General features: G+C 34.8%; 1 protein-coding gene across 2 annotated transcripts in view; it reads left to right on the forward strand.

Moving 5' to 3' along the window:
* The window catches only part of ZMYM2 (zinc finger MYM-type containing 2), a 104,407-nt gene that overhangs the window by 44,909 nt on the left and 33,363 nt on the right, over positions 1-26,135 (forward strand). For both annotated transcript variants that reach the window (XM_042952337.1, XM_042952970.1), the window contains 6 exons: positions 10,075-10,146; positions 14,045-14,195; positions 14,901-15,016; positions 17,822-17,938; positions 20,110-20,260; positions 22,794-22,966. In XM_042952337.1, coding sequence (XP_042808271.1) covers positions 10,075-10,146; positions 14,045-14,195; positions 14,901-15,016; positions 17,822-17,938; positions 20,110-20,260; positions 22,794-22,966 — 780 coding nt within the window. The remainder of the gene's footprint in view (positions 1-10,074; positions 10,147-14,044; positions 14,196-14,900; positions 15,017-17,821; positions 17,939-20,109; positions 20,261-22,793; positions 22,967-26,135) is intronic.

Raw genomic sequence — 26,135 nt, forward strand, 5'->3', positions numbered from 1 at the left:
ATGGAAGGTTTGGTTAAGAGTGCTAGCTTTAGTTAGTTGGCCTGTGTTAAAATCCTGGCCCCACCAGTCATCTATGTCCTGGGCAAATTATTTAACCTCCTTTGTGTCTTGCCTCATTTCACCATGTGTAAAGTTGTGGAAGTAGCAATCCCCGTCACATAGTGTTATTAAAAAGTGAAATCTGAGCCTCCTTGATTTTTAAGATCCTACTTCAAGAAACTGAACGTTACCAATTCTCCATCAGCCCCTTTGTGTCCTCTCCCAGTGACTTTCCCCTTCTGCCTCTTCAAAGATAACCACTGTCTTTGACTTCTAACATGGTTTCACTTTTTATAAAGGTTATTAAGTAATGATATCCTACCATGTTATAAATAACTGTGTTTGGGTGCTTATAAAAATTTTTGCCGTGTAAAATTTTTATTTTTTTAATTTGGTTTTAAGAATCTTTTTTAAAAGTTTATTTATTTATTTTGAGAGAGCTAGAGAGTGAGCAGGGAGGGGCAGAGTGAGAGGGAGAGAGAAAATCCCAAGCAGGCCCCACTCATCCTGGAGCCCCAGGTTGGGGCTCAATCTCAACGATTGTGAGATCATGACCTGAGCCACCCAGGCACCCGTAATGTAAAATTTTTAATTATTTTCAAATTTAACAGTTTTTTTTTTCTTTTTATTGTTTCTGGATTTTGTTTCACATACTCTCCTTACTCCCAGACTATAAAGGAATGCTTTTCTTATTTTCTTTCTAATGTTTGCAAGCCTTCATTTTAATATTTAAATCTTTAATGCATGTAAGGGAATTTATTCTGGTATATTGTTAAATTATGGGTCAAATATTTTTTCCATCCAAATGACTGTCATTGAGAATCAGCATCTTTATGTCAAAATATCCCATTATAGAACAAGGGATTTCATTCTGTTAGATCAGAACTTATTCATAAATATTTTATCTTTTTGTTACTATTTTAAATGAGGTTTTCTCTTCCATTATTGTGTGTGTATATGTATATGTGCATATATGTATGTACATATATGTATGCCTACATATATTTTTAAATTGATTTTAAATAGCTGCTGTCTAAATCATCCTTATTGGTTGATTTTCTTGGATTTTTGACTAAGTCATCATATCATCTGCAAGTAGAGAAAGTTTAGATCTTCCTTTACATTTCTTATTCTCATTATTATTTTGTCTTGCATAATGGGTTTCCTAATAACTCCAGTAGAGTTATAAAGAGTGGAAGTATCTTTTTGTTTTTCCAGTGGGAATGCCTTTGGTATTTCCTCATTAAATTATTTGGCTTTAGGGTTGAGGTCAATATATATTAAATATATTAAAGAAGTACCCACTGATTTTTGTTTTATTAAGTATTTCACCGAAAATGAATGTTGAGTTTTGAAGGTTTTCAGTGTCTATGGAAGTGTTATGTGATTTCTTCCCTCCTTTAAATCTATTAATATGTGACTTTTTGTAATGAATTTCCTAAACCATGTAACCATTCTTGCATTGCTAGTATAAACCATACCAGGTCATTGTTATATTTTAAATGTTTAGTTGGAACTGTTAATATTTTATTTAGTATTTTCCCATTAGTATTCATAAGTGACATCATGTTTAATTTTTGGGGGGATGCATTCTTTAAGATATCAATAGGATATTTATTTTATTTTATTTATTTATTTATTTATTTATTTTTTAATTTTTTTAACGTTTTATTTATTTTTGAGACAGAGACAGAGCATGAATGGGGGAGGGGCAGAGAGAGAGAGGGAGACACAGAATCCGAAGCAGGCTCCAGGCTCTGAGCCATCAGCCCAGAGCCCGACACGGGGCTTGAACTCACGGACCGTGAGATCATGACCTGAGCTGAAGTCGGACGCTTAACCGACTGAGCCACCCAGGCGCCCCTAGGATATTTATTTTAAAAAATGCTTGAGTAAAATTCAAATCCTTAATGCTTAAAACAATAAAAATGAAAATAAATGAATTAAATATTCAACTCAAAAAGTTGTAAAAAGAACAAACTAAAAGGAGAAGAAATAAATAAAGGTAAAAGTAGAAATTAATGAGTTAAGAAATAAAAACAGTACCAAAATAATTCAGAATACTGTTTCTATGATAAATCAGGTCTGTGAAAAACTAGACCAACTGATCATCAATCTAATCAGGAAAAGAGGCTTAAAAAATGGGTAAATTCACAAAAATAAGTGACAAAGTAGACTGAAGCATCAAAACAGAGGAAGTTGAAGAAAATCAGTCATAAGGGACTACTTTGTGTGCAGCTTTATATAAAAATACTGACAACCCAGACTGAGTAATTTTCTGTGAAAATAATTTCTTTGTGTGTGTGAAAATCTAATTTACCTAAATTGACTCCAGATGATACAGTAAAGCAGAGAATCTCCCTAGAAGAAATAGAGATAGTTATCAGTGAACTAACCCACAAGGAGAAACAGACTCAGATGGTTTCATAGGAAAATTCCATCAGATTTAAACTAGGTAATCTGAGTGCTATTTTAAATCATTCCAGAGCATAAAAAAGGTGTAAAATAACTTTAAATTTTTTTAAAATTGTGATAAATATATATAACCGAATTTCCAATTGTTCTGAAACATTTTTAAGTATACAGTTTAGTGGCATTAATTGCATTCATAATGTGCAACCATTGCCTCTATTTTCAAAACTTTTCAATGACTCAGACAGAAAGTGACAAGCCAGTAACTCCTCATTTTCTCCTACCTCCCTGATCCCTGGTAATCTCTAATCTTCTTTGTGTCTTTATGAATTTGCCTATTCTAGATATTCCATATACTTGAAATCATACATTACTTTGTCCTTTTGTGTCTGGTTTATTTCACTTAAACATTTGTGTTTTATTATAATCATCTCAGTAGGTGCGGGGTGGTATCTCTGTGGTTCTCATTTGCATTTCTGTGATTACTAATGCTGTAGAGCATATTTCCATGTGCTTATGGACAATTTGTGTATCTTTGAAAGTATTGAAGTCCTTTGCCTGTGTTGATTGAATTGCCTTGTTTTTCCTTTTATTTTTCAATTGTAGTAGTTTTTTATATGTTCCGAATATTAATCCCTTATTTGACATATGGTTGCAGATGTCGTCTCCTGTGTGTTGCCTTTCTGCTTTTTTGATAATGTCATCTAAATGTACAAAAATTTTGATGTTAATAAAGTCCAGTTAACCTCTTTTTTCCTTGTTGATTATGTTTTTGGTCCATACCTAAGAATTTGTTTGTAAAATCAAAAGTTAAGATGGTTTATCCCTATGTTTTCTTCAAGACGTTTATGGTTTTAACTCCTATTTAGGTCTTTGGTCCATTTTGAATTAATTTTTGTTTAGGATATGAGACAGGCATCCAGCTTCTTTCTTTTGTATGTGGAAATCCAGTTGTCCCAGCATCATCATCTGTTGAAAAGAGTATTGTTTCTCCCATGGAATGGACTTATTATACTTGTGAAATATTAATTGGCCATAGATGAGTAGGTTTATTTCTGGACTCTCATTGGATATTCCATTCATCTACGTGTCTGTTCTTATGCAAGAACCACACTATTATAACTGTGTAGTAAGTTTTGAAATTAGGAAATGAGTCTTCCAACTTTGTTGTTCTTTAGAGATTGTTTGGATATTCTAGACTCATTGCAATGTTATGTGAATTGGAGGATTAGCTTTTCCATTTCTCCAGAAAAGGCTATTAGAATTTTGATAGTGATTGCATTGAACCTGTAGATTGCTTTGGGTACTATTGACATTTCAACAGTGTTAAATCTTCCTGGCTGTGGATGTGGGTTGTCTTCCTATTTATTTAGACCTTTCTTAATTTCTCTTAGCAGTTTTTTCATAGTTTTCAGTGTACAAGTCTTCCATTTTCTTGGGTATATTTATTTCTAGGCATTTCGTTTTTAACACAATTGTTAATGTAATTGCTTTATTAACTTCCCTTTCAGATTGTACATTGCTAGTGTTTAGAAATACAAGTGATATTTAAGTGTTGATCTTGTACCCTGCAACTTTGTTGAATTTGTTTTTTAGCTCTAGTAGCTTTATTGTGGATCCTTTGGAATTTTTCCCATCTAGTTATGTCATGTGCAAATAGCAGTAGTTTTACCTCTTTGTTTCTAATTTGGTTGTCTTTTATTTCTTTTTCCTAAATGTTTTGGCTAGAACTTTCACTATTGACTAGAAGAAGTGACGAAATTGAGTATCCTTGTTTTGCTTCTAATCTTGGAAGAAAAGCCATCTGTCTTTGACCATTGAGTCTGATGCTAGTTGTGGGTTGTTCATACATGGCATTTATTATGTCGCAGTACTTTTCTAATATTCTTACTTAGTTTGTTGAGTGTTTTAGTCATAAAAGTATGTTGGATTTTGTCAAACTTCTCTACCATTTGATTATCATGTGGTTTTTACCTTCATTATATCCATGTGGTTTATTACATTCATTATTTTACGTTGAACCACTCTTTGCATTACTAGGATAAACCCCACTTGACTGTGTTGTATAATACTTGCAGTATGCTGCTGAATTTGCTTAACGTTTAACCTCTTAAATTTATATCTAATTTAAGCTGGTAACAACTTAATTGGCATTTAAGAACTCTGCTCCTGTAGGGGCTTCTGGGTGGCACAGTTAAGTGTCTGACTCTTGGTTTCATCTCAGGTCATGATCTTGCAGTTTGTGAGTTTAAGCCCCACGTTGGGCTCTGAGCTGCCAGTGTGGAGCCTGCTTGGGATTCTCTTCCTCTCTCCTTCCCTCCGCCCACCCCCCTTTCTCATAAACTTAAAAAAATAATAATAATAATAAAAAAAAAGGAACTCTGCTCCTGCTCCTGTATAGCTCCAGCCCCATTTATGTTATAATAAATTACATCTTAAACATTGTTTGCACAATAACAGGTTTACAATTATGTTTTGTACATTTGTCCTTAAAATCATGTAGGAAGTAAAAAGTGGATTTATAAGCTAAAGTACTCCAGTACTACGTTTTATATTTGCCCATGTAGTTATTTTTTTTTTTAATTTTTTTTTAACGTTTATTTATTTTTGAGACAGAGAGAGAGCATGAACGGGGGAGGGTCAGAGAGAGGGAGACACAGAATCTGAAGCAGGCTCCAGGCTCCCAGCTGTCAGCACAGAGCCCTACATGGGACTCGAACTCACAGACCGTGAGATTATGACCTGAGCCGAAGTCGGCCGCTCAACCGACTGAGCCACCCAGGCGCCCCTGCTAAAGAGTCTTATTTGTTTACTCTGTTACTGTCTAGTTTCCTTTCCATTTCAGCCTAAATCTTTGACTGTCTTTAACAATTCTTTAGAGTAGGTCTAGTGGTAACAAATTCCCTCAGTTTTTTATTTGATATGTCTTTATTTGTCCTTCATGTTTGGATAACAGTTTTGCCGGGTATAGTATTTTTGTTTGAAAGTTTTTTTTCTTTCAGCATTTTATATATGTCCTTTTGGCTTCCATGGTCTCTGATAAGAAATTGGTGGAAAATCTTACTGAGGTTTCTTTGTACTTGATAAGTAGCTTGTCTCTTGCTACTGAAGATTCTCTGTGTCTTTCAGCAGTTTGATTATAATTTGTACTGTTGTGTGTCTTTTTGAGTTTATCCTACTTATAATTTGTTGTGCTTTTCAGGTTTGTGGATTTCTTTCCGATCATCAAATTTATGAAGTTTTCAGCCATTGTTAAAATTTGCTTGTTCTCTCTATTCTTTTGGAGCTGTCATAATGTACATGTTGGTCTGCTTAATTTGTCCTATAGGTTCTTTAGACTTTGTTCACTTTTTTTTTTTTTTTTTTTTTTCATTTTCTTTCTGTTCTTTAGACTATATTTAATTTCAACTTTGGCCTTAGTACTGCTGGTGAAAGTTTGACTCTGCTAGTTCTCTCATCGGGTAGGTGACAAGGTACCTTGTTACTTTCTGATAGGTTAAGAAGTTCAGGCTCCCTACTTGACCTTTTCTTATGTCACCCTAGCTGGGTTGCTGGCATGGGGTACCTCATTATAGCCAGGCAAAGGTGGAGTCTAGGCTTTCTACTTGTCCTTTCTAGTGTGGGTGGGGTTGGTGCCACATTGCTCCTGTGGTGTTTGGATTGAGTGGAGGGTCTGTTGACTGAAAGTTTTCTGTCCTTCTAGGTTGTAATTCCAGTTGTATTTCTCCTATAGCTGTGTCGTTTCTGTTGCTGGTTTTAAGATTTTTTTCCTTTGCTTTTATTTTTATCCAAATTTTAATATTATTTAAAATTTTTCAGAAATTTGACTGTGATATATTGTGATTCCTTCAGTTTATCCTTCTTGGGGTTTGCTCAGCTTCTATCTGTAGGCTTATATCTTCTGCCTAGTTTGCAGTGTTTTCAGACATTTTTTTGAGAACTTTTTCAGCCTTATCCTCTTTTTCCTCTCCTTCCAGGACTCTAGTGATATGAAAGTTAAATATTTGTTACAGTCTTACAGATCCCTGAGGCTCTGTTCTTTTTTATTTTTTCCATCCAAGCCTGTTTTCTTTCTATTCAGATTAGATAATTTCTGTATTTTCCTTCACTGCTTCTTTCCTCTGTCTTTGTTCTGCTATTTGTTGTTTTTTTCTTGTTGTTTACTAATAATTTTTTTTAGAATGGTTTTAGTGTTATAGAAAAATGAGGAAGATAGTACAGTGTTCTCATGGTAAGGTCTTCTGTTGACACCTTAAATTAGTAAGATAATATTTGTTACATTTACTGAACTGGCATTATGAAAAGTCCATAGTTTATTTGGATTTCCTTCACTTTAAAAAAAAAAAGTTTATTTATTTTTGAGAGAGACAGAGTATGAGCAGGGGAGGGGCAGAGAGAGAGGGAGACAGAATCTTGAAGCAAGCTCCAGGCTCTGAGCTGTTAGCACAGAGCCCAATGCAGGGCTTGAACTCATGGACCGTGAGATCATGAACTGAGCTGAAGTCGGATGCTTAACTGGCCCACCCATCCAGGTGCCCATGGATTTCCTTAACTTTTATATAATGTCTTTTTTCTGTTCTAGGATCGTATCTAGAATACCACATTATACTCAGTAATCATGAAACCTTAGGGTAGTCTTGGTTGTGACATTTTCTCATAGTTTTGTTTTTAATGGCCTTGACAGTTTTTAGGATTTAGGTGTATTGTAAAATGCCTTTCTTTTGGAATTTGATGTTTTCTCATCATTAGATTGTAGCTGTAGGTTTTTAGGAGGAATGTCACAGATGTGTTTACCTTTTACAGTTTTGACGTTTTCAGCGTATCATAAGGGTACACCTATCAACATGATTTAAAATGACTCCTGAAGTTGATGTTTATCACCTTGCTGCAGTAGCATTTGTCAGGATTCTCCGTTGTAAAGCCCGCCTCCTCCCATTTCCATGTTGTATTCTTGAAAATGAAGTCACTGTCTCCTTTAGGGTGGAGTATACAGTTACTAGGGCTTTTTCTGCATAAGAGATTTGTCTTTTCTCTTACATTTATTACTTTTTTCAGTCATTTATTAATATCAGTAGGGACTCCTGGATCACATGGCAACAAAAGGCAAAAGAAAAACAATTCAGTTTCTTTATACTTTACAGCCCATTGACAAGTCCTTGAGACAGGCAGAGTGACCTTCCTCTAGGAATTCAACTGACTCAATATTAATACTTTAGCTTAACATTAGCCTGCCTCCAGGATCCTAGAAGTCTCCTTTAACATGTAAAAATTCCTTTGGAAGCTTCCTTTTATCTCTACCCCCAAGATGTATGTTAATAATCATCCTCCAAGCTTATGTCTCCATGATATTTATCTGAAAGGTCTCCTGACTAAGGTTTTACTAGACCATAGTAAATGACCTTTTCCTAACAACAGCTGGCTACTAGCCCCTCAAGGTTCCAGAAACCTTGCTTCCAAACTTAGAGTCTTATGCTATCCCTAACTCCCTCCCAGCTTGAAAGTGTATAATCAGCTACTCCTCACAACCCCAGTGCAGCTCTTTCTGCCCTCGGGTCCTATCCCTGTGCTTTAATAAAACCAACTTTTTAGGGGTGCTTGGGCAGCTCAGTTGGTTAAGCATCCGAACTCTTGATTTTGGCTCAAGTGATGATCTCGTGGTTTGTGAAATTGAGCCCTGTTTCAGGCTCCACGCTGACAGAGCGTTGTCTGCTTGGAATTCTTCTCTCCCTCTGTCTTTACTGTTCCCTGTTCCTGCTCTTGCTTTCTCTCTCTCTCTCTCTCTCTCTCTCAAAATAAATAAACATTAAAAAAACAAACAAACAAAAACACCCCTTTTGCACCAAAGACACCTCAAGAATTCTTTGTTGACTGTTTGCTGCTAAATCCCAGTGTTATCACATCAGTGGGTATTTTATAATTTGGGGCTATAATAAAATATGGGTTTCTTTTGTTAATCAAAATTTTCTAGCTTTGGCCATTGGGAGCATTTTCACTTGATTCCTGTGTTCTTTTGACATATCTTATATATCCATTGATTTTTAAAATGTCTGTTAATAGTTTTTTTCATTCTAGAATTTCCATTTGGTTCTTTATATCTTCTCTTTTGATGAGAATTTCTATTTTTTCATTGCTAAATATTTTTATTCTTTATTGAAGCATTTTTATCATGGCTGTTGGGGCACCTTGGTGGCTCAGTGGGTTGAGTGTCTGACTCCTGATTTCAGCTGATTTCCTGATTTCCTGATCTTGTGGTTCATATGATCAAGCCCTGCATTGGGCTCTGTGCTGACAGCACTGAATCTGCTTGAGATTCTCCCTCTCTCTCTAAATATTTAAAAAATCTTTGTCATATAATTCTAACATTTCTGTACTTTCTATGTTAGCATCTACTAATTATCCTTTTCCATTTAAATTGTTGTTTTTGTGGTTTTGGTAGGATTCATGATTGATCGATCGATCGATTGATTGATTTTGTTAGAAGCCTGGAAATTTGGGGTGTTATGCTGTTATATTCTGGGTCTTATTTAAACATTCTGCTTTAGCTGGCTTTATTTGACACTGCTGTGGCAGGAGTGTGAAGGCCTCAGTATTGCCAGGTGCAGGCAGAAATCCAGGCTCTCCACTTGGCCTCTGTTGACACCCATGAGGTGGGAAGAGCTCCTTGTTACCTTGGAGAAGAGAGTGGGAGTTCTGGCTCCCCTCTGGGCTCTGGCGGATCCACCCTAACTGGGAAGAGTAGGAATATCTTCTCACTGCTCTTCACCTAGCCTCTATTGACACCAAGTGATCCTATTCTAGTGGGTATAGAAAATACTCTTTATACTGTCGTTAAATGAAATACAAATTATTTAAAAAATGTTTCGTCTTTCATTCTGTAAAATATCATTTTCATGTTTAATTCATATATTGCATGTTGATAATTTACAAGTAAGCAAATGGAAATCCACGCATACCGTGTTACTTGATAAAAGGACACAGACATTTTTGGAGAGCCCTACACATGATGCTGTAGTGAATGTCTCTTCCTATAGCCTGGGGAAACTGAAATTGAGTGGTGATCTTATCCTTGCCTTCCCCTCCCCTTTTGACCTTTGTCTCTAACATTTTAACTTGGCTACCATTGTTGTTTATGCCCCCCTTGGGGAATTAGTTTCTGGAATATACTGATACAGGTAATTAATCATTTAGATCCTGGCAGCGGAGATTGTAGGATACTTAACACTTCTCTTCCAGTATTTTATTTTCCATTTTCTTGCATAGTATTTTGATTTTAATGGAAAGCAGGATGCTTTTCTGCAAGGAATAAAGGTGTAAATTCATATGTGCTGTAAGCTCTCACGTGTTCTGAAAAGAGTTTCCAAAACAACCCATTTGCCGATAATGAAAACTGTAACTACATACTTTCCAAATCACTTCATTTAGAATGCTTTGAGGTACCGGAGGCTGTAATGAGATCTTACAATACATTGTCGCCTAAGAGAAATAAGTAATTTTTCTTTTTGGCTATGTCACAATAGAGGCAAGTCAAGTCTAAGGGTCTGTCGATAATTTGTTACCTGTTATTGTATTATTTTATTATCAAATGAGGTTTTTTTCCTATAAAGTCTTAAAATCTTTTTTCAGGTAGGTAGCCATCCAAGCTTCCTGAAGGAGGTTCGAGATCACATGCAGGACTCTTTCTTAATGCAGCCTGAGGTAAGCAGGAATGTGGCTCTGGTTAAGCCCTTGATAATTCCCTATACTGCTTTACTGTCTTTATTACGTATCTGAAAAATCACGGGCATTTTAAAGTATTATGTTAAAATTTATGAACTTAAAATATGTCAGATGATGATCGTTTTCTTATGTTATTGTAGGCAAACTTTATTTCACTAAAACTTTACGTGTATTTTCTTGTGGTATGCTTGTTTGCTTTTAGGTATTTGTTATGAAAAAGTATTTCCAGATAAAATTTAGGCACAGTACCTTGTCTACAATAGGCACTTAAATTTAAGGTATAAAAGGCCCTTTTGTGCCTACTTCAAAGATATTACAAACCCTTTATTTCATAAAAATTTCCAAATTCATATTCCTTAATCCAGATGAATAAGTTGGTGTATAAATTAATATGTGAATGATAAATGTATACAACTAATAGTAACTGTAGTACAAGGAATTTCATATTGAGATAATGCTGCTATATGATTAATCTCTAGACCTTATTTGAATTTTAAAATATCGATGTCCCTTATGTAAATGAAAAACAATTATTTCTTGTTTAGGATCAAGTCTAGGATCATAGGCCATTCATTATTTCTCTAAAAATGTGTATCTTTTTCCCTCCCTCTTCTTCTGAGACCCGACTTCCAGATATATTAGATTTCCTGCTATTGTTCCATGGTCCGTGTGGCTCTTGTATTTATTGGTTTTCTTTCTTTTTTTTCTTCTTCATTTTGGACAGTGTTTACTGTGTCTTTAATTTTACTAATCTTTTCTAATCAACTGTTAGTCCCATGTGGTGTGTTTTACATCTTAGCTCTTGTATTTCTCATCTCTGGAAGTTCCATATGGGTCTTTTTTATATCTTCTATTCCTTGCCTCATTATGTTCGTGTTTTCCTCTACCGATTTCTTGAATATATCAGCATATTTATCATAGCGCTTTTAACATTTTGCCTACTATTTTCATAGCTGTCATTTCTAGATCTGTTTCCACAGCTTGATTTTTTTAATTTCTACATAATGAGTTATATTCTGTTTTGTGGAATGTTTAAAAGCCATTGTTTCATATATTTGGTATAGTTTTCTAGTTTTTAAAAGTGGGAGGTCAAATCCAGCCTCTGATACTCCCATCGTGGCTGGAGTGGAAGTCCCGTCTGCTTTAATCTGAAATAGTTCCCTAGTCTTTGTCTTTCATGACATTGACATTTTTGAATCCTATAGGACATTTCATAGCGTGCCCTCAGTGTGAAGTAGATTGAACCTTTATCTCTTGAGTACCTTCCCACGTGGTTCACCGACTTGGTCAAAATGTAGTCAAAGAAATGTATTAATTAACATGTAAAAGGAAAAATTAAAGGGAAGTTTTAAAATCATGTGATGATTAATTTTGGTGTGCATATGGAATTGGTTAAACTTGAAATGTAAGGCACCATTTTTCAATGAGTATACTGAAAATGAACCAATCTGCCATAAACTCCCCATTATATTTACCTTTTGCCTTACCACTATCTCGTTTTAATTAGTTCTGCCTTAATTCTTTTACACTGAATTTATATGTAGGTTTATTTTCTCCCATGCCCGAATGAGGAATATAATAATGGTGAATTTGTTACAGTTAATTTTATTTTAAAAATCACTCAATGTATAATTTATAGGATGAATGAAACTTAAATATGATTATTTTGATTGTTTACATATAAAACAGAAAACATGGCATGAACGGATATCCTTTTTTTTGCTAATGTTCTTTCATGAAGTGAGTCCTTTTATTTTTGATGTAGTGGTGGCTGTGAAAGTGGCTGTGTTAAAATATTTTCAATATTAATGATTCTATCTTTCTGATAGTACTTTCTCATTCTCTTCAGATAAAAGTATTTGTCAGTGTGGACCAGTTGCTTAGCTCCTTGTTTACTTGACCCAATTCAACTGGTCTACTTTTTATTGGTACGTCTTAAAACTTACTAATTACTTAACCATTCTGCCAATAAAATTATTGTCAACTTGAAGGATGTTTCTAATAAGTTAAAACAAAAATCTAATCTGAGATTAGATTAGATGGTCGTACTTCATTTATATTGGTAAAAGAAATCTTTATGGGTGCTGCTACATGCAGGTCTTGTACAAACATCTACTGAGAGCTACTTGGCTTTATCTCTCTATAATCCTGTGATCTAATGGCAAGTGTCCTGATAATTTTAGTATTCCTAATTTGTACTGTGGTGCCAGATTTTAAACATTCTTTTTTTCTTTCATTGTTTTATTGATGTTTTCTTTTATCCTTTCCCCATTATAAAAATTTAAATTATCATATAGGCCTCAGGAAAATATTTTGTCATTTCAAACAAAAACCAGCATTCTCCTCTTTGTCACATTGGGAGAGTCATAATTAGATTTAATAGGTTTGCAGCTATTTTTTGTTCCTTGTTACTGTTCTTTTGCTGTTGATAAGTATTTCCTTTTGCAGTCTGTCAGATGTTGAAGAAGGAGTTGATTTCTACTTTGAAAAGTAAAACTTAGGACTTACGTTAAAGTAATATGAGACTTAAGTAAATGAGGAGTAGACAGCATTGGTTACTTTTTTACAGTACCAGAATGCATATAACATACATTCCTGGCACATAAACAGCTCTGTTTTTTTTAATACCTCTTCTGTTTGTTGCATGCTAAGAAAGTTTTTTTCTTTCTTTGATGTGGATGTTAGTTATTTGTTTTGGTTATTTTCCCTTCAACTTACTACCTTTATTTTCTAAAATCCTGTGGCGCTCATGAAATTTGTCCATGCAATTTACCCATTTTGTTATTTTTGGCCTGCTTGTTACCTTCCCCGATGTCTATTTATCAGTCATCTATCCGTGGAATATTTTAAGGCCTTTTAATATCATATTGTACTGAATGCTTTGGGGTATGATGAGGAGAAATAATCTCAACACCAGGTAGAAAGGTGGATACAATTATTTTGCAACACGACACGTGATACTTGATCTAACTAGTTATGATGATTGTATAACCACTCAGAAGACAGCTCAAATACAAGTTGCACCTATCGCTTTTCCGTATGTTTGATTTCTAATGAGACTATTTGTGTTTATCATATAAACATACCAGTTCATCTGAATTGTATTTTTGTAAGACTCTATATTTCAGTAATACTGCTTTTGTCTAGTAATTTTCAACGTGTACCTCCTTTAGTCTTACCATCATATATTTTACCTTGTGGCTTTGAATTAGTGTTGGCAAATATTCGCTCTTGCCAGAAGGATTGACTATTCTTATCTGTGGACTAATTATTAGCTTTAGTTAATAGCCCAAAATCAGGTTGAATGACTTTGTTTTAGTTAAAAAAAAATTTAAATATGGTGTTTTATTGTGGTTGAACGAGGTTTTAAACGTAGAATACAAAGGTATGGTTAATTGGTTTTAAGAGAAGTTCTGTAAGTTTTTGGGACAGCAGCACAGCTCAGTGCAAAAAGTATTTAACATCAGACTTTGCTCTGAAGGACCGTAGTCATTTGATTATTAAGGCTTACATTTTATAGACACATTTAATTTCTTCTGTCAGATGACAAAGAAGTGTGTCATGGTCAGCAGAAAACACTGTGTCTTTGTTGTTTTCAGTTTTTACTTAAGGATATATAGGGATTCTGTTAAACTAATTAATAGGGGAAAAAATCCAGTTTTTGAAAGAGACTTAGCTGAGATCATTACTTTTGTTTAAACCTAATTTAGATGCATTGCAGTTAACAGTTTGCATCCAGATGAAGATTTCTGACCCACTAAACCTGATTAGAGATTAACAGAATTATTTTGCAGAGAGAAAAGGTGTACTGAAAAATAGAATTTTTTTCTAATTAAATTGTGATTTTCTTAATTTTCTTTTTTGTTTCAAATTTTAGAAATATGGAAAACTGACCACTTGTACTGGTTGCCGAACACAGTGCAGGTTTTTTGATATGACTCAATGTATAGGTCCTAACGGATATATGGAGCCATATTGTTCAACTGCTTGCATGAACAGTCACAAGACAAAATATGCAAAATCACAAAGTAAGTTTCAGGTATTTGGAAAGTTAAAAGACTTTAATAACATGACTAATTTCTTAACTGCACTTTCCCTTTAACTTTGTTTTTATACTTGTTTTTAACTGCATAAACTATTTTTATTCATCACATTAAACTTTCTTACCGCAGACTTCTTAAAAATTTTTTTTTAATATTTATTTTTGAGAGAGAGACAGAGTGTGACCAGGGGAGGGGCAGAGAGAGGGAGACACAGACTCTTAAGCAGGCTCCAAGCTCTGAGCTGTCAGCACAGAGCCCACATCGGGGCTCGAATTCACGAACTGCGAGAACATGACCTGAGCTGAAGTCAGATGCTTGACTGACTGAGCCACCCACAGCTCCCACTGCAGACTTTTTTAGTGCTTTTTAACCGTTCCATAGATCTTTCATTTTCTTTAATTTTAGGTGATTGGTGAAGTTCTGTCCATGGCTGCATTCTTAGCAAAATTGTTTTTCCCTCAGAGATTAAAACTGAGATTGTTTCATATATCCATGTTTGTTTTACAGATATGATATTGGACTCTTTAGAACAGTATATTTTAAGGTGGACGTAATCTTGGAAATTTATTTTAATAAAAGAATAGTTTACAGAAGGTTCCATTAAAAATTACTCTCAGAGGTCAAGTAGGATTTGTTTTTAGGCTTTTATTACTTTATAAAGAACTCAGATATGTACTTTTTCTCTCCTAGGTTTGGGAATTATTTGCCATTTTTGTAAGCGAAACTCCTTACCTCAATATCAAGCCACAATGCCTGATGGGAAACTGTATAACTTCTGCAATTCCAGTTGTGTGGCTAAATTTCAGGTTTGTTATTTATTTTGGATCTTTCCCACTCCCAACAAAATACACACGGGAAATAAACAGTGTAATATGCTTCATCTTTATTTAATATGTTAACTTGCGTGTTGTTTGTTGAGGGCCAGACTGCAGGCGGAGGTCATAGAGTCACTGTAATAGACATGGCTGCAGATGCTTACCGTGTGGCATGGAGACTCTGATGACTTTTCAGTTGTTATTTATATAACAGACTTGAAGGAAAATAAGTTTTAGTATAATGGAGCTCGATGCCCGATGTGTACTATTTTCTTAGTGGTTTCAATAACATGTGGCTCTGAAGGAGACTTCTGTTTTATGATAAAACATAAAACTATGACAAAACTATGACCAACATGAACAAAACATACGACAACTATTTGTCAGAAATATGCCAGTTAAAAAGGGGATTGGACTTGTTACAGTGGGCCCTAATTTAATACAAAATCAGTTTAGGGAGACCTTTTTCATTTTTGTAAAGGTAAAGAACTTTCTGGCCTACTTCTTCAAAGTTGGGGTTATGGATAACTTCAGAAGATGTATTACTGGAAGTGTTCGGACTTAAACTGACCACTGGGAGGGAATAGCTGAAAATGGGATTCAGCATTAGTTAAGTGGCATGAGTAGGTTTACTTATGTGAAAAATTCAAAATATTTTTGAAATACTTGTGAATACTTGAAATATGTATGAAATACCTATGTGAAAAATTCAAAGATTCAATCCAGTACATAAAGTGATGCTTCATGATAGTGAATCTTCCAGCATTTCCACAATGTTGTAGGTACTGTATTCTGCATTATATAGCCTGAAAATGTAGTCTCTTAAATATGTGACAGTAGTTGTAACCGTTATTTTCATTTAAATTCAGGTGGTTTTTAACTCAACCAGGCACATGTTGTTTTTGTTAATAGTTATATCCTCCACTGAGTTAAGTTAATAAGCCATATTCATAACTAAACTTTTATTTTGGAAGCTGGGATCGTGGCAATTGAGAAATCCTTTAGAGTGGTAAAATACTGCTTCGGACTTGGCTTTTCCAAAACTAGAAATTAAGGAATAAGGAAGGATTAATTAGATGAGAGAATGACAGAGTCTTTGACATGCTGCTTCTCAGACTTCACCTTTCTGTATTACTTTTTGATGTTTGAAATGTTAATGGAAAATGTTTTTTAAAAAATGTTTTCACTACTTTTTTCATTTAACTGAAACTTGTATTGCCCATGATTTGATGAGACCACTCGTGTATGTACATTGTATGTGCATTGTATCTTGTAAATACTTAATGTAGATTCTTATAGCCAGATAAGCCTGTAAGCAGCCTCCTCACTATAACCGCGTAAAAGTAATACAAAGTTGACAAATAGACAAGCAGCATTTTTTTCCTTTCTCTGTATCTTAAAGCAAACCATAGATTTTGAGCTTTATGTCTTTATTAGATGTTTTTCCATTTCAAAATAAGGTAATAGGATAGTATTTCATTTGTTTTGAAAGAATACTTAACTTTAATGGACTTGCAGTTTTTTTGAAGTGAAGTGTAAGAACACTAGCTGGTTTTTATTTAAAAAATGTATTCACCTGATGGTTACTGTCTTAAATCTGCATGTTTTGTTTTTTCACAAATCTTGATTGTGTTGTATGTTGTATGCAGAAGTTTTAAGAAATGTTTAAAAAACATCTTTTTTTAGATGTTTACTTATTTATTTTGAGAGAGTGCACACGCGTGCGTGCGAGCAGGGAAGAGACAGAGAGAGAGGGTGAGAGAGAGAATCCCAAGCCTGTCATGGGGCTTGATTTCACAAACTGAGATCATGACATGAGCCAAAACCAAGAGTCAGATGCTAAACCTAGTCACCCAAACGCCCCAAATTTTTTTTAAATAAATTTTTTTTCCTCTCCTAACTGCCACCCTGAAAAAAATTTAATATATTCTGAAGATTATATATGCCATGTAATATGTTAGAGAATGAAGATTACAGCATACTCACCACTCACGTTAGAAACTCGAACAAAACTTTTAAAACCCATCTATGCTTATATCTTTTCCTATTCTGTAAGTTGTTTGAACTTTTAAAAATGCCATAAAATGAAGACTATTGTTATCAATACCAGTCTGTTCATCTTTCACCCCTGCCTAACTTTGTAAAAGAAATGACCAATTTAAAAAAGTATTATAGGCTGTTTTCCCTGATGGAATTGGAATAAAAATGATAGCAATATTGCATGTGGGACAAATTACTACTTAAACTAGGAGCTAGGCTTTTTTAAAGATTTAATTACTAGTTCAGAACTTGGTGAACTTAACTCTTATTTGCTTACATTTTCTTAAAGAGAAAAAAATCATACTTTATGGTATTTTGTCCTTTTTCATGTTATTTTAAATAAGTACTAGTGATCCTGTAGTAAAAGAATTTCAGTTTCATAAAACTTAACTGTACTAGTGTAGTTTTTATTTATTTGGTTATAATGTTTTATTTTTGAGAGAGAGAACACAAGTGGGGGAGGGACAGAGGATCTGAAGCGGGCTTTGCACTGACAGCAGAGAGCCTGATGGGGAGCTTGAACTCATGAACTGTGAGCTCATGACCTGAGCTGAAGTCGATGCTCAACCTACTCAGCCTCCCAGGTGCCTCACTAGTGTCATTTTTAAAGACAAAATTGAGAAATGTAATTTTATGTGTTGAGGAAATATTTAAGCAAAATACTGTTTTCTGGACATAGTCAATATTTGACAGTAGTTACAAATAAAAATTCTAAAATCTGTGTCAGGCTCAGAATGTTTTTATTCTTTGTTTTAGGCTCTAAGTATGCAGTCATCTTCCAATGGCCAGTTTGTAGCTCCAAGTGATATTCAGTTGAAATGCAACTATTGCAAAAATTCCTTTTGTTCAAAGCCAGAAATCCTGGAATGGGAGGTAAGTTCAATTTTGTTATGTATATTATCTTGCTTAAATGAGAGTATAGTAAACTAATAATGGTGTTTCAATTTGAGGATCTATTTCTTAGTGTGTAGGGATTCTTCAGAATTTGTGATGATTGAATTATTTACTTTCTTATGGGAATGGCATCGACAAAGGACATGTTTATTTTTAGGTCAAACAAAAATTATTGAAGTCATATTCATATATTGACATTATGTTTGTGATCGTGTATGGAATGTTACTCTGTTGAGCTACATATCTAGAACATCTGTTTGTACCGTGTTTTTTCATTTTTACTCTCATCCTTATAAGTATTGTCTTTGTAATATCTTGTATTGCCTGCTACCTGTATAAATTAAAATTTGTTAGTCACTTAACATATTGTCATTTAACATTTTATAATTGTCTTAATAAAAGAATCCTAATATAAATTTATTTTATTTTCCCTTCTCATCACTCTTGCTTTCACCAGTTTGACATATATTTTTGCCATTAGTAAAGTCCTATCGTTATTGTTTATTTAAATAAGGGAACAGTGATGGATGGATGGATGGATGGATGGATGGATGTGTGGGTGGGTGGGTGGACGGAAGGATTAACAGACAGGTGGACCTGGCTGAACATTGCTTTCTTGATCAGTGTTCACCCTTGGCCATTCTTTCTTTTCTCCTTTTTTGATGGCATGGAATATGTAATAAAATGGTGTTTAAGACATTAGTATTAACAATAAATTGCTCTTGAACCAAAATTTGTTAGTGGCTATTGGCAGTCACTCAGTATCTGAGTCTTAGGAGAAAGTGTAACCAGAACGTGACTACATGATTACTAAAGTATTCTGGGAATCTGAAATTTCATTGTTTTAAATTTAGTCCCTAGAAAATTGTTTAGTTTGTTATTTTGTTTGGTGCTTTCTCAAGAGCACTTAAACCAATTCTTGGAGACTGTTGTTGGCACCCAGTGATGATTTTTAGTGACTGTAACTCTCTCTAAATCATAACAGGAAAAATGTTGAAGGCCTAGTAAGAATAAAGGAATGGTGGGGAATGAGGAAAGAAATCCATAAGCAAGCACATGGAATAATATCATATAGGGAATAAAGATCCTGCCTAAACTGAATTTTGATCATACTAGATGAAATGGAGGTCCTTTCTGTCGATCTCCATGTTAGAACTACCTGGCTTTTGTAGTCTTGGTGTTGATTTTATTTACATGAAGGTAAAGTATTAGGAGGAGTTAATAAACATTGTCTATCAAACTGAATTAGAGTTGAGCCATTCCCTCAGGTGATTGAGAATTCAGAGGCTTTGTTCTTCTCATTCCATGGTTGGCAGTTGTGGTTTCTTTGTTGCTGTTTTTCCTCTTATAAGTTATATGTCCATGATGGGGCAATTTTCCACTGATGATTGCCTTACTACTTGAGTTGCTTCCTAGACTCTTTCACCTTCCTTATCTTGGTCTTCAGCTGTCTTTGCCAAGCGTTAGGTAGATAGATTAGACCTAGTCTGTATCCTTCATAATAACAAAGGGGAAAAGGTGCTGCCCTGTAAATTTTAACTTGATTGTGTTTGGCTGCATATTTGGAGAGTGTAGCTCTGGCTTTATAGGTTTGGGGCCAGGAGAAGTAACTAATAATACTAACCTAGCTCCATTCAAGGGAACCAACTGAGTCTCAAGTTTAGCAGCATACTTACGATGGCCCCAAATGAATACTCTATCCATCATAGGTCTGTGATAGGAATGTGATTGAGTCTGCTTGGCTGTACCTATGAAGAATATTTCTTTTTGAGTGAAACTGGTGTTAATGTCATATTTCTCATCTTTTCTTAGTTTACCCATGTTTTATCTTTCATTGTTTTCTACCCATTAATCCAGTTCCCTTAGCAACACCAGACTGCCATCTTGTTTTAGTGGTACCTTTACTATTTTACTGAGTAATTTTGGGGTAGTTAATGGTATTGAAGTTTGTGGAATTATGTCTAAATATAGCAGTGAATTAGTTAAATTAGCTGTCTGTGGCCTATTGAAAATGTATCCCCAGAGATTATCAATCACATTAACTAGGTAAATGATTTAAGTTTATTTCTGTAAAAGTGGCTTGTTTATTTCTTAAACTTGTTCTTGAGGTGGTTGTCATATACTTACCAAGGTTCCCATTGTGCATTTAGAACAAAGTGCATCAATTCTGCAGCAAAACTTGTTCAGATGACTATAAGAAGTTGCATTGCATAGTTACATATTGCGAATACTGTCAAGAGGAGAAGACTCTTCATGAAACAGTAAATTTCTCTGGCGTTAAGAGACCTTTCTGTAGTGAAGGCAAGTGTATATACAGTGTTGTTCATAACTTTTATTAATATTTAATGTTAATTTTGTGCCAAAATATTCTCAAATATATTAACTACATATGTCCAGGGTAGCTGTGCAATTTTAGTGTAGCTGAACAAAAAAATTGAATTTGATTTTCTGCTGACTTGTTTTGTTATTTTTATTTGTAGACCTCTGGGCCTCAAGGTGTTTTATCTCTAAAAATTTGATAACCTTTTTTCCATTAAAAGGAAGTCTTGAAAATAAAAACATTATCATATGTCAAATCTAAGCATAGAAAATGTGATCTGAAAGTTGATTTTCCAAGTGGAATAGAACTATTTTCCTTTGGGTTCATTTCCCTGCCCAGCTTACTGCCTAGCCTACAGAGATTTTCTGTATACCAGAAAGAAAATCATATGTGGCATTACTACAGTGGAAAAATACTTTTAGGTTTTAAACAGGCAAACACTGGCTCTTACTATTGTATATTCAAGAATTCTTTTTCTTCTCATTTGCACCTTTGCTGCTCTGGTGCCAGGCAGCTGATTATAGAAATGAACTGCTGTTCTTGATTCTGATTGTCCAGAGATAGGAACCAGGATTGTAACTATGGATTTGGGGCTCTTGGTTATTATTACTTTCCCCCCCAAGTGACACATTCTTGCTCTACGCTGGCTTTCACTTTCTATTCTTTCTTTGGTCCTAGGCACTGAACTCTCGCAGCTGTTCTATCTGCTGTCCTCATCTGTGTTTCCTAGTTAGATTCCTCTCCTCCCCCCGGATCCATGTTTTGCATGGTTTTCTACTGTTAGGGGCAAGAAAAAAGGTTGGAGAGTCCTCTAAGTGCCAGCAGTAGTGAATGACCAAAAGCCCAGATTATCTGTCCATTCAGTTAGTGTCTTCATCTAATATGTTATACATTTCACATAATAAGATTATGTATAAAAGAGGGTATTGCTTATAAAACAAGGCATTCCTGTTTTTATAGGTTTAATTGAGTACATTTCACCTGGAATGAGAAAGGTAAACATGTTTACTGTTAAGATCACAGCTGTGATGAAAAGTGACATAATGTTTCACTGAAAAGATTGATTCTTTATTTTGCTCATTATACCTGAATTTGTATGCATTGACAATCTTTAGTGATTCATTAAGTCTGAACATACTGGTGTTGATGGCTAATATACCCATACGTGATCTTGTATCCTTTAGATAATGTAGATTTTACTAAAATGAATAGACAATAGCAGCGGATAGAGAATTGACATTAAAGAGAATTTTCAATTAGAGGGACTTCTATCTTTAGGCAATAAAAGTTTCAAAAGGATGTGTGTCTTTTTCCTGTTCAGTAATCTATTTTGTGCTTTCTCTGACTACACCTAGTTCTCTGCTGGAACTTGGCAGAAATAACAAAACATGTAATACCTGATACTACCATCAAAATCTAATTAGAAAGATAAAGCTTTAATAAGGTAAAATATTAAAAAGACTTAAATTTCAAGATAACAGAAAAGAAGTCATAGGACAGTACATAAATAATTGCCAAATAAAGTAATAGAAAAACAATTAACAGTTTGAGTTCACAGATAAGAAGGGTCACTTAAAACTAGGTTAGAGTACAGAGTTTGTGGAGAAGGCGTAATTTGAGCTCCTTATTAATGGATGGGTAGGATTTCAGTAGATTTGAGTGCATGGTCATTCTTATGTGGCACAGCATGAGTAAAAGTATGGAAACTTTTTTAGTTCTTTTTTTTTTTTAAGTGTATTTTTGAGAGAGAGAGTATGAGTGGGGGAGAGGCAGAGAGGGAGAGGGAGGAGAATCCCAAGTAGGCTCTACATTGCCAGCATAGAGCCTGATGCAGGGCTTGACCCACGAACCATGAGATCATGACCTGAGCTGAAATTAAGAGTCAGACACTTGACCGACTGAGCCATCCAGGCGCCCCAAAACTTTAACAGAGATATTATAGAGATTAAGGCTGAAATGTGAAAACACTTAAACTGCTGCATTCATATAATAGACAAAGGAAATACTTATTAATAATAAGAATAACAACGTTTTCTCTAAACAAGTCTATATACCAGTTTTCCTTTTCTGAAGGTCCTTGTAGGTTGACAGAAAGGTAAGGCTAGAAATTTTGGCTAAAATGCCTACTTAGCTGAGTATATCTTTATGTTTACTCAGTGCTTCTCAACAGTCTACATTGTTTCATTTCTCTAATGCCTATTTGTGGTGTGTTTACTGTATGATACTTCTATTTAAATAGAGCAAACAAAATAGTTATGAGGCATTGCTAGATTTGAAAGTCTTAGAACATTAATTATTTGAATTCACATGAGATCTAATAAAGTATTCCATATTCTGTTTCAATATTTACAGGTTGTTGATCATACTAGATTTCAGTTTTGGTCAGGAGAAAAGAGGACTTTATATGCAAACTTATAGACTCTTCTATAAAGCTAATGAACAATTTGACCTCTAAGTAGTTTCTTAATGTGTTTTTGTTTGTTTGTTTGAATATGAAAACCTTGTGTTTTTCAGGCTGCAAACTATTGTATAAACAAGATTTTGCACGACGTTTAGGACTGAGATGTGTTACTTGCAACTATTGCTCTCAGCTGTGTAAGAAGGGAGCGACTAAAGAACTTGATGGTGTCGTGAGAGATTTCTGTAGTGAAGACTGCTGTAAGAAATTTCAGGATTGGTACTACAAGGCAAGTAACTAAAATTTTTTATTACAGCAGCTGCTTTAACCAATCTTTGATAAGACATTACAGTTATTATCATTACACTTATGGTAGCTTATGTATTTAAAAAATGTGCGCACATTAAGCTTAGCCCAGATTATGGAATTCATTAAAATTTTTATCATTTCAGTTTTTCTTTATAACTTGAATAGCATTTTTACTTGTTTTATAACTTAGCTATTCCCCAAAACTCTAGGATATAGCTTTGTTTTCAGCAAAACAGAATCTTTGTTTTCATTTTAAACTATATTGCTTAAACAAAATAGATTATTTCTTTAAAATTTGTTGGGTCTTTATTTCACCAAATAGAAACTTTTTTTTTTTTTTTTTTAAGTTTTATTTATTTTTGGGACAGAGAGAGACAGAGCATGAATGGGGGAGGGGCAGAGAGAGAAGGAGACACAGAATCTGAAACAGGCTCCAGGCTCCGAGCTGTCAGCACAGAGCCCGACGCGGGGCTCGAACTCACGGACCGCGAGATCATGACCTGAGCCGAAGTCAGCCGCTCAACCGACTGAGCCACCCAGGCGCCCCGAAACTTTTTTTTTTTTTAATGTTTGTTTATTTTTGAGAGAGAGAACGGGGGGGGGGGGGGGGGGGAGGGGTGGGGACAGAGGATCTGAAGCAGGCTCTGTGCTGTCAGCAGACAGCCTGATGTGGGGCTTGAACTCACAAACCGTGATATCATGAGCTGAGCCGAAGTCAGACACTTAACCAACTGAGCCGCCCAGGCACCCCACAAATAGAAGTATTTTTGATGAACATGATCAGTGTTGAACAGTAGCAGGTAATTGTTTTAGGCACTTATGATGTGTTTTGAAACACTTTGTTCTTTTTTACCTTTTAAATTGTCAAATTGAAAAGACACTATATGAATAGAGACCAAAAATATTTAATTTGAAACTGTGAATAAATGTGTGTGTGTGTGTGTGTGTGTGTCTGTCTTATTAAAATCTACTTCTAGAAGAGTGAAGATAAGTCACTTGTCCACTGTATTTTTTTCTATATAAGAAAAATGAGTGTATACTTGAGCTTTGTTTAGTCAGATATTACCCAAGAAAACGTTATTAGTTCATATGTCCGTGACAAGGAAAACCATGTCAATGTTAAAACTTCATTATAGTTGCACTTCTAAAGCATGTGAAGACAGACATCATCATAACTTCAAAACTGAAATATTGCTAAAAGAAATAAAGAGTAAAATGGCTGAAACATATAGAATATTATTTAGTTCACTTAGTGCAAGTGATTATCGTTAAATGATACTATTTAGGAGAATTCTTGGTGTAGTTCTTGAATGTCTACAGCTCAACATATTAAGTAACATTTTTTAAATAAAAAGAAGATACTTTCCAAGTTGTAAGAGGTTGTGGAGGCTAAGAGTTTTGGTGCACTTCATTATTTTACTGTTGCTTCTGACTAATTTAAGTCTTACAGTTAAGGTTCAAATTTTAGAAACACACAGGACAGGGGCGCAAGGGTGGCTCAGTAGGTTGAGTGTCCGACTTCGGCTCAGGTCATGATCTCTGGGTTCGTGAGCTTGAGCCCTGCATCGGGCTCTGTGCTGACAGCTCAGAGCCTGGATTCTGCTTCGGATTCTGTGTGTCCCTCTCTCTTTGCCTGCCCTCCCCTGCTTATGCTCTCTCGCTCTCTCTCTCTCTCTCTCACTCTCGTTCTCAAAAATAAACAAACATTTTTTAAACATTAAAAAAAAAAAAAGGAACATACAGGACAAACATACTAACACCCTCTAACATGCATTTCTTTTAGTTTAAACCAACCTCTTATTTTGTTATAGACAGTGGCAATTTTGAGAACAATCGCTCATAATGTTACTTTAGTACCTTTAAAACCTCAATTTTAGTTTAGCACACGTGAACACTGTCCACTGTTTAGGAGGTTTTATTTTTGAAAATTCGTTTTGGGTAACCTCAAAACAGTGAAGTGGCTACAGATGGGAGAATTCCATTTTATTCTTACAGTTACCTTTTTGATAATTTATTTTATAGTTTGAGAGGCAAGGTTGTTACCATGTGATAATGATGATTTCTCTGTTATTCCATTATATAAATTTCTGCTTAATTGTGAATCCAAACCTTTAATTAAAAAAAAATTTTTTTTTTGGAGGATTTTGTTTTTTGTTCAAAGGACACTGAAAGTATTTCTCTGTTTGGCTTCTTTCTTTGAATGAATTCTTGTTTTCCTTTTATATTAAAATAGAGAAATCTTTTGGTGGGTTCTCTCCCCCCCACCCCCCCTTTTTTTTGGGAAAGCAAAGAAGTGTTCTTTGGCAAATGACCACATTATTCTAGATGTTGCCATTTGTTCCATTTTGCTGTTATTTTAAAGGATAATTGTATCTAAAGTTTTTATTTATGCACTGTTTAATGAGGAAATTTTGGTGAGGCAGTGTATTTCAGAACATATAAGAACGTGTTAGTTTAATAACCAGTTGTTATTATCTGTTGGTTTAATGTCAGTATTCTATACCTTAAACACATACTTATTATTTGTCTTATTTTAAGCCCAACAAATGTTTGTATAATATGCACTGTAACATTATTACATACTATACTAATCTGAGGAATAAAGGTAAGAACAATTTTGTCATGTGGTAGGGATTTTTAAAGCAAGTAATGACGATTTTTCTGTGTAATCAGTAGGAATACCGGCTTTGAGATGAAGAGTTGCCCCCCTCATTCATCATAGGCTTCTCTATGAAGGCAGCCAACACTGTAATCAGAGAATACGTTTGCTCTGTGTGCTTTCCACTTGAGTCACATTGTGTTTTCTTACACCTCCCATGAATCTCTTCTGTTCACTGCTACCGTCCTGTCATCCTCTCAAAAACGTAGTAAGTTGGGTCCCACCAAGTTTTGATTATTCTGACCTTCTTTCCTCTTCCACTTTTTAAATTTAAGAACTCAAAAGTTTCACATTTTTAGTTCTTTAAAAAGTGAGACCCTTTATACAGTCCATCCAGCTTTTATTAGAAAAATCATTTCTTAAAAAGTGTGGCATTGGGGCGCCTGGGTGGCTCAGTCGGTTAAGCGTCCAACTTCGGCTCAGGTCACGATCTCGCGGTCCGCGAGTTCGAGCCCCGTGTCGGGCTCTGGGCTGATGGCTCAGAGCCTGG

The sequence above is a fragment of the Panthera leo genome, chromosome A1 (assembly GCF_018350215.1).
Source record: "Panthera leo isolate Ple1 chromosome A1, P.leo_Ple1_pat1.1, whole genome shotgun sequence".
NCBI classification, from domain to species: Eukaryota; Metazoa; Chordata; class Mammalia; order Carnivora; family Felidae; genus Panthera; species Panthera leo.